This window comes from Quercus robur, chromosome 9 (genome assembly GCF_932294415.1).
Source record: "Quercus robur chromosome 9, dhQueRobu3.1, whole genome shotgun sequence".
In the NCBI taxonomy this organism is placed as follows: domain Eukaryota; kingdom Viridiplantae; phylum Streptophyta; class Magnoliopsida; order Fagales; family Fagaceae; genus Quercus; species Quercus robur.
Genome location: NC_065542.1, coordinates 44144293 through 44154239, shown reverse-complemented (window position 1 = coordinate 44154239; position 9947 = coordinate 44144293). Strand labels below are relative to the sequence as shown.

The following is a 9947-nucleotide window of genomic DNA, read 5'->3' as shown; positions in this document are numbered from 1 at the left end:
ACCCTTTCTTTAATCTCAGCAAAGACTTCATTCCTTGATTTGCCAATAATAGAGGGGAGACCAAGATAATTACTATGCCGAGAGTCTTGCATAGGCCCCAAGATCTCCAAGATCTCATTTTTCTTTTCCTCCTTGGCACTAAAGAAAACTAAGGATTTGTTTGTATTGATTTTCTAACCTGAGGTAGCTCCATACAAGTGGAGAATTTCAATTAATTGTTGGCATTCCTGGCCATTAGCTTTACAAAAAAGCAAACTATCATCCACAAAGAAGAGATGCGTGATCTTAGGGCAGCCTCTGCAAATAGATAAGCCACTCATCATCTGATTTCTTACAGCCTTACTAATGAGTGAAGAGAAGCCATCTGCACATAGTAAGAACAAGTAAGATGATAGGAGATCTCCTTGACGGAGTCCCCTCGAGGGCATAATGTTACCATAAGCTACACCATTAATAAGCACAAAGTAGGAGACAGATGTTATGCAACACATTATCAGACAAATCCATTTTTCATGAAAGCCCAATTTTTTCATGACTTGTTCAATGAAACCCCATTTCACCCTATTATAAGTCTTACTCATGTCTAATTTAATTGCCATATAGCAATCCTTACCATCTCTTTTGTGGTCTAGATAGTGCATGAGCTCAAAGGCTATAAGAACATTAACTGTTATTAGCCTCTCAGAAAGAAAGACACTTTGATTTTCTGATATTATTTGGGGTAGGATTGATTTGAGGCAATTAGCTAAGACCTTAGAGATGAGTTTATAGATCACATTGCTTAGACTAATCGGTTTAAACTCTGTCATTTTAGCTGGATTGTTAGTTTTTGGGATAAGAGTAATAAAAGTTTTGTTTATGTTAGTCATAGATATATTGGAATTTAAAACATTTAAGACCATGCAAACAACATCATTACCCACAATATCCCAATATTTTTGATAAAAGATAGCTGGCATACCGTCTAGGCCGGGGGACTTGGTCGGGTGTATCTGTTTAAGGGCTGCTTCAATTTCATCTTTTGTGAACTGTTTGATCAAACTTTGATTCATTTCATCTGAAACCTTAGGATCAATAGCTTCAACAACCTCCAGAATCCTATCAGGATGGGAAGTTGTATAAAGCTTCTCAAAATATGAAACTACAACTTTAGCCACCTCTAAAGTGGATTCTCTCCAGACCGCCATTTCATCCATGAGCTTGGTAATGGTTTTTTTCTTTTTTCTCCCAAAGGCCTTTGTGTGAAAATATTTTGTATTGCGATCCCCAAGACCCATCCACTGAACCTTAGATCTTTGTTGCCACATGATTTTCTCACAATCTAGAAAGTCATTAATCTCCTTCCTAATCTTGTTAATTTCACTACCATTACTTCCATCTTGATCCTTCAGGACTAACTCATTAAGGACTTTTCTTTTATTCTGAATTTGCCTTAGGACAAGGCCAAACATTGACCTATTCCACCTTGATAAGTCAGCTGCACATTGCTTCAGTCTTGCTACCATGCCATTTGGGGTATATAGGTTTACACTTTCATTCCAAGCTACCTTGATAATATCTCTGCATTCATCTCTTCTTGTCCACATTGCTTCAAACTGGAACCTTTTTTTTCTGGGGCTTTGCGATGCAATGGAATCAGTGATCAGGAGCGCATAATGGTCACTTGTAGATTCCACAAGATGATGCACTCTCATGTCCTTGTAGTGATCAATCCATTCCTGCGTAACTAGAGCTCGGTCTAATCGAAGATACATCCTGTGCCTTCCTTCTTGCATATTGCACCAAGTGAACTCTGGACCACAAAACCTAAGGTCCTTGAATCTACAACAATTAACTGCTTCCCTGAAATCATCCATCTGCCTTTGGGGTTTTCGAGCTCCACCCATTTTCTCTGCCGTTGATACAATTTCGTTAAAATCCCCGAAGCATAACCAGGGAAGTTGAAACTTTCTGATAAGTGTCTTTAGTAAATCCCATGATTCCTTTGTTCTATGGACCTCAAGATTTCCATAAAATCCAGTAGTTTTCCTTTTAAACCTAGAATCTTTAGTAACAATGGCATCAATATTCCTATCCGAATAGCTTTGAATTTCAACAGTAATTTCCTTCCTCCACAACAGAGCCAAACCCCCACTTCTTCCAGAACTTGGGATAACTAAGCCATTGGTAAAACTAGCGCTCTCCTTCTTCTTCTCCATGCTTTTCTTTTTCAGCTTTGTTTCTGACAAGAAAACAAAATTGGGATTCCATTGTTGCACAAGCTTGCACAACGATCGAACTAACCGAGGGTTCCTAAGCCCTTGGCAGTTCCATCCTAATGCCCTCATTTTTCTCGGTGGTGCTGCCTAGCAGCCACCACCGTTTCATCAAGAAAATTTGAATTTTTGTTGCTTTTATCCTCTCCACATACCTTTTTCTGTACTCTTCCTTCGGCTTTTATCAGATCCTCAATGCTTTCAAGTCTTTTGTTTCTAACTTCTGGGCCTTTATTCATCATCTCCTCATTTTGGGCCTTACCTTTCTCTCTTGCTATTTTCTTCCACTTTCCTCTACTCATTGTTTCTTTTTCAGCTTCTGGACTTGGGCCCTGCTCGTCTACTTGACTATTCTTAATAGCTTCCTTCTTGGGCTTAAGTGGGCTGGACACCTCAGAATCTTCACTACAAGGCCCAAGTATTTTAAAATTGGCTGCTGACATGGCATCCTCATTCAACTTGAACAGCTCTTTAACTAGATTAACTCTAGTTATGTTCTCCCTATTCTGTGTTTCCTAACTCAACCTCAACCCACGTGTTATCTCCTCTGTCCTGTCCCATCTGTGCAGTCTGTCACTCTCAGAAAGGTTTGAGTTTGAATCTTTTGTCAGTGTCTCTGAGTTTAAGACTTTCTTCACCGCTAATTCATTGTTACTGTTTCGGCCACCGTCTTTATCATCTCTCGAATGAACTGATGAACTGAAATTTACCGCTGTACTCCTTGACTTGAATCTTGTATCATCACCGTCCATATGGTTCGAATTTCTGCCATTGGATGCTTTTCCTTTCTTGCTTCCACTTTTGACCATGCCTCCTGCCTTGAGCCATTCTTCGTATTGTTTCTCTTTCAAGCCCTCAGTTTGACTCATTTGGCAATGTTTATCATCATGCCCAAGTATTCCACAGATATAACAGAAAGTAGGAAGTCGCTTATACCTAAAAATGATCCAACATCGTTCTCCCTTTGCGTTGGTAATATTCCCTCCTTTGCGAAGAGGTTTGTCAATAGGTATTTCTACTTGTATTCTCATAAACTTTGCTTGCTCCGCTTGTAGCGATCTTTTGTCCACTTCAATAACTTTGCCAAGTTTGCTCCCTATATCTTTTCCGGCATCCTTAGACATATATTCAAATGGTAAACCCCAAACTTGGACCCAAAAAGGAGCATTGGTAAAGGAAATATTGGATGTTGTTAATACTTTCCTCCATCGGCTTAGTAGAAGCAGGTTATTATCAAAGTTCCATGGACCACTTTTTTCAACCCACTCCAACTGACACAATGAACCAAATTTAAATTGCAATATGTTATTCCCCACCTCCACAATCTTCAAATTCGAACCCATTTTCCACGCTGACTTCAGAGTATTTTTGAAAGCTCTTTGATTCTGTTGACGGTTTGTGAGAAGGCACCCAAAGAGACTTAACGAACATTCTTCAATTAGCTTTGATCTAGCAACATTTGTTATGACTATATCATCTTCTTTCTCTCGTGTGAGCTGTAACTTTTGAAGACAATCCAATACTTCTTGCTCCATAGATTTACACTGTACAGGCTACTACCCAAACAAGCATGGATGAGTAGGCCAAGAGAAGGCCCTTAAAAGGAACAAAAGGGAGAGAAAAAACTCGTATCATGAGAGAGAGAAGGTCCTACAGGGGAGAGAGAAGGCACAATGGCATGATTATTGTTAGTGTGTAGAGAAAGTGAAGTAATCTCATTTTATGCTTTGTTTGCATAGGCTGGGTCATAGAGTTGTGTGATAAAGCAAGTTAGTTTCTTGCCATCTCAGTTCCATGTTATTTTATTACGACCGTGATGACATGTCATTTCTAACTATTGAGAGAAAAATCTATACCTCCTTCCCTTGTGCTCTCATGAGAAAGCCTGGGTAGTTTATTAGATGTGCTTTTGATCCAATGTTCTTGAGACCTGAAACAACCAAGATGTTTTTCATAGCTATTTTGTTTGGTGGGAAATAGGTGCTTAAATATGTTTCTACTTTCCTGTCATGTCTCATCATTATTATTCTTTAATTGCGTTATTGTTTCCTCAAACTTGGATTTTTCGGTTGTCTATAACTAAGCACCAGATCTAACAGAAACAAATGCACATTGATATAGACTCTAGAAGAGCCCAAAAAGTTACTTCGATAAGTTATTAATCTAACACATTCATTTATATAATTTTCCAAGTGACTAGGTAATCTATTAGTAGTTCACAACTAGTTGAAGTGGACCTTAATTAAAGGCGTTTCCTCTGAGATAGAATCACTGCTTACTATGTTTCTATTTTTGTGTGTTGAAGGGAAAATCAGTTTTGGGCAAATGAGGAACCAAGGTTCAAGTGATCGCAGCTGGAATAACATGGATTACAACATCCTCGTCAAAATATTCACGACTCTGAACTTTATGGATATAATTTCCAACGTTTCTCTGGTGTGTAGCTCATGGCGCTCAGCTTGTTGTGACCCGGCTCTTTGGACAAAACTCGATTTAAGTACACTGAGCCCTGACTCCAATGATGTTCTCCCAAAACCATATACTTTGTCTGATGACGAATCAGGCAAGATATTAACAAAAATCTTGAAGAGTGCTTTAAATCTCAGTCGTGGGAACGTGACTTGCTTGGTTTTCAACTACTTTATATCCATAAATGATGAACACTTGGTCTGCGCATCAGAGAGGTACTGAATTTCATTCCCCAAATTACTAATATAGTTAAATCAAAAGAAACCCATCTAACTTGAATTGGTGACTTAACTGAGAACCTTTTCTTAGCAGGAGCCCTAACCTAAAACGACTCATTCTACCACTTAATTGGCATCAATTAACAGAGAGTGGAATTCAACAGTCTTTCAAAATGTGGGAAGGGCTCGAGTCTTTAACTGTTCCTAGCGTCATTGCTCCTTTCAAAATAATGGAGGCGGTTGGCTCATACTGCAAGAGCTTCTCTGAACTTAAACTTCAATGCTTTTTCAACCTCAACTTTGCTGTTGCCCTTACTAAGAATGTACCAAAGTTGAAGGTATTGAGTCTCCGGGGAACAATGGTGCACAACCAAGCTATGATCTATATATTGGACAACTTCAAACATTTAGAAGTGCTCAATATGTGTCATTGTCAAATGAAAGAAGTTTATCAGTATGAAGTTGGCTTTACATTGTATCGGGAAATTGACCCACCGATTATTGAAAAGTGCTCGCGGCTTAAGAAGTTTCTCACTTGTCAAAGAGATACCTGCAATATGTGTAAGTGGAGGCCTTACAATGAAAGGGTCTTGGATTGGGCTGAATTTGAACAGAGATGTTGGAGAGAGGATGAGGTAAGTTCTCTTGCACATTGACCCGAAAATTGGTGATTTCAGGCAGCAAGCTAGCCAACTGGTATGGATGTTTTGTGAGTTTCTCATGAGGACATGTTTTGAATAATGAACATCTCCTTCTATTAAGGTTTTCCTATAATCCTATTGCTATGGTAATTTAATATATAATTAATTTGAATCGCAAAGCAGTGAATGGAGATACAGTAATTGTTACAAAAATGTATATAGATATTGCTTGCAGTCACGTTAAACAGAAGTTTCCACCCATTCTGTTCAACTAGGGAGATCAATGATATCCCTAGTCATTCTTTCATAACATTATGTTCTTTGGATCCAACTGCGCGTTTAAAATGCAATCAAATTCAGACCACAATTCAGTATTAGCATGTTGCAAATTGCAACGATAACTGTTGGGCTGATTTTTTGGTAGCGTAGAATATTGTTATTGACACCCAAAAAAAAAGCTTTGTTGGTTTTTAAAATATTTTTTTAAGAGATATAATAGAATTTCAACTTATAACATATAATAAATATTGTTAAACGCCTTAATAGTTAAAAATCATATGTAAGACCAAGTTAAAATTTTAGATGATTAACGTCTTAGATAAGGGTTGTCAGGCTGCCTTTCCTTTATAATCCTTTTAATTCCATATAATTTTTAGACACATGTGAGACATGAGGCATTTAAAATATATTCCAATGGTTTTAAATATAAAACATATAAGCCATTTAAAATCAAATAAATGATTTATATCTCACACCAAATTAAAAATTAAAGAGAATTTTTCTTTATAAAATAAATGGTGAGAATTAAAGGATTTAAATGAGAGGGGATTTTCTCTATAAGATGACAATGAAGGAAAAAAAGGACCCTTCCTAGACGACAATATTTTGTTAGGATATTTTATTAGTGTTGGCAAAATTCTTGTGTCAAATGTTTCAATTATAATCATATCAATTTCCACGTGTCTTGTTATTTTGATTGGAGTCTTCAAGAAAGAAAAAGCTGAAAATTGAAGTTGTTACTGAGAAGCTATCAGCCATGCGAAGTCTTAGTGTTTCAAGCGAGATGTCTTGCGAAATCGGATTGAGTTGTTGTAGAATGAAAATCTACAAGGTAGTCTTTGGATTTAGTTTGAGAGGTTCTGATCATTATCACACACATGATTTGTGGGGTGAATTCATGAATGAAGAGTCTAGAAGGTTTGAAATTGGTGTGGGGTCACATTAGTGAGTTAACTGCTGAGTAGTATCTAGTGTAAAGAGTTTAAACTAGAGAGGTTTTGCAATGTTTTGTAGTATTCCTTACATTTTTATGTTTGTGTCAAAAAGGTTGTCTCTGGCTCTTACTTTGATTTTTCTATATCTCCACTAGGCATAAAAGAAACAATCAAAGTATTTGAATAACCAATTTCTTCCCTTTTTTTTTTGTTGGTATCAATTATCCATGAAATTTCACTAAATAATCTCAACTCAATATCAAAAGAAAAATGAATGGTGTGGACCCTTTTGACACAACTTAAAAGAATAAGGACTAATTAAAACATTTAAAAGGATATGGATCATTTTCAAATATGGGTAAAGATGAATTAAAAGTGAAATTAAACTTTTTTTTTTTTTATGCAATATAGAATTTCTATTCTAACTTAATCTAAGTGTATATGTGTGTGAAGCTCCCTCCTGGGAACTTAAACCCCGGTCCTTATCCCTCATACCTCACAAGGTCATTTATACTTGTGGAGTGATCACTGTACCAAGGGTGCATGGTGGCAAAGTGAAATTAAGCTAAGTGCATGTTGAACATTTGGACACCATGACAAAAAGTAACCGAATGTTGTTGAAAGGTAATGATAATTGTCCATAAATGGAATGATGATAATAATAATAATAATAGTAATAGTAATAACAAACAAATGAAAAAGAAAAACATTGTAAATTTTGTAAATTTATTGCACTTTGAAGACTGCATTCTTGCAAATCCACAGTAAATCCTAAAATCACTGGATATTATATTTTTCCCCGAGTACCTTTTGCCAAAAAAAAGTTCCTTGCACCCCAACCTAAATAAACCGGCACCTACTTAAGTCAATATTCGAAATGACCTAATCCTATCATATATAAACATTTTGTGTCTAATAGGACTAGCTACAGAAATTTTAAAAATGATTTATTCTAAGTAAAAAACAGAAAATGAAAGAAAAATTTGAACTTGTTATTTTGGAAGGTGAGGAAAATTTAAATTTTGAGGTTGTCCTTTTGATTATGGTAGGTATAAAATTAAAAATAAAATTTAACAAGGTTTTTTTTTTTTTTTTTTTTTTTTTTTTTTTTTTATGGGAAAATTTATCAAGTTGATAATTGATACATCCACAATTACTAAACGTATGTGTCTTATTTTCATTTGTTCCACTTCACGGGAATATGCTGGTCTCACCACATTGGATGATGACCGATTTGAACTTGAAGAATATTCCAAGTTTGTTTCCTTTCGCTACAAATAGAAATGACAATTTGGTAATTTCAAACATGCATCTATAGGAATCAAATGTCTTATTACTCTCACACGTCAAAATCTAAGAGAGCGAAATGAGATCCAAACAAGACCATCTCTTAAGGTAAGCCTATTACCCTATAAATATTTCCAGGTATAGAACCAGGATTCGAACCTAAGGGGGGTCAAAGCTTAAAACAATTTTTTTTAATGAAAATAAAAACTAACATCTATTTCATATTCAACAAAATACTAAATATAAAATAAGTGTTTCTTAAACATTTCAACACATTTGTCGGTTTTTTTTTTTTTTTTTTTGGATGAGAGTTTGTTGGTTATTGTTGTTATACTTTCAGTCCATATATATATATATTTTTCTTGTGGGTCAATATCTAAACATTTCAGAGGAGATCCAAATATATATATATATATATATATATATATATTTTTAAGGGAAATCTTAATTTTTCAGATTACATATGTATACTTTTTTTTTGGGGGGGGGGGGCAATGGACCCCCGGCCCTACTGTAGGTCCATCCCTGAATATTTCAATCTTCTTCTTCTTCTTTCCTCTCTCTCCTTATTTTTGATTACTTCATTATCTTAAGTGGGAGAAAAAGTTTCTCATCTTTCATATTGTGAAAAGGAAGAGGTAGTGTTACTGTCAAATTACCTTTTAATAATTTAACAACGTAATTCTAATACTCTCACAATTCCCCTCACACGTGAGCTCAAATTACCTTTTAATAAGTGAGGACATACGCATGAGATTTGTAATGGAAGGTAGAGTTAAGGAGATATGGAATGAACTTAAGACTGCCTGCAATAATATCATGTTAAATTATTGATCCTCTAAGAAACTTAAAACTATTTCAGGAAAAAAAAAAAATTTATTAAGAGATGATAAATTTAAGAGATTAAATTATATAAGGATGTAGTGTAATACCTATGTTTTACCCTTCTAATTCCAATATGCCACATTATCTTATTACGTATTTAAAAATAAATACAACCACATCCAATCAATTCTAATACCCATATATAAATCTAACCAAATTAGGAGTTTATTGAGATGTTATTAGGTGTGGTAAGATGTATTAAATTTTAAGGAAAATGCTGATGTGATAATCCCTTATTGGATAGTGTAAAACATGAGTTTTGCATCCTATCCTTACCAAAGTTTGACTCAAAATTTAATTATTTAATTACCTAATTCTAACAAGGTATAACTTTAGTTAGATTTTCACTAACAAAGCCTCTAGAATTTTTTATATGTACGGTACTTTTGACATAACATTTGTACAATAAGGTGTAACTTATATGAATTCTCTACAATTCTTTAGGTATTTCACTAATTTTTCAATTAATACAATCTTCCAACTGTAAGCTATTTATCACTAATGAAAAGATTTAAAGATGTCTTAAGGATTTTCATTAGCTTCTTACTTGATTGGAAATCAAACCGAGCATATGGTTCAAAGGGAACATCAAAAGAGTTATACTTCAATATACTTAAATCATGTTTCTTCCATAGACTAGGGTCACAACAAGTTAAGTATCATGAGTTGCACACTCGAATAGGGGCAGAGGGAGGGGAGGGGCCCTTGACATTTCAAAAATTCCTCCTCCCCTCTTATATTTTTGGTGAAAAAATGTAAATTTAGACATAAATTTAAATAATGCCCCCCCTAAATTTTTACTAAAAGCGTGTAGGAGGGGCCCATGACATTTCAAAAATTCCTCCTCCCCTCTTATATTTTTGGTAACAAAATGTAAATTTAGACATAAATTTAAATAATGGCCCCCTAAATATTTACTAAAATCATGCATCATTTTTGTTTCCTATAATTACTTTTATACCATAAATAACTCATTAA

At 35.1% G+C, this 9947-nt stretch overlaps 1 protein-coding gene across 1 annotated transcript; it reads left to right on the top strand.

The window, feature by feature from the left end:
• The first annotated feature begins 4619 nt into the window (after positions 1-4619).
• LOC126701074 (F-box/LRR-repeat protein At3g48880-like) lies at positions 4620-5631 on the top strand. Its single transcript, XM_050399213.1, has 3 exons — positions 4620-4939; positions 5037-5577; positions 5620-5631. The coding sequence occupies exons 1-3, from the start codon at positions 4620-4622 to the stop codon at positions 5629-5631; spliced, it is 873 nt and encodes a 290-aa protein (XP_050255170.1).
• The last annotated feature ends 4316 nt before the right edge of the window (positions 5632-9947 follow it).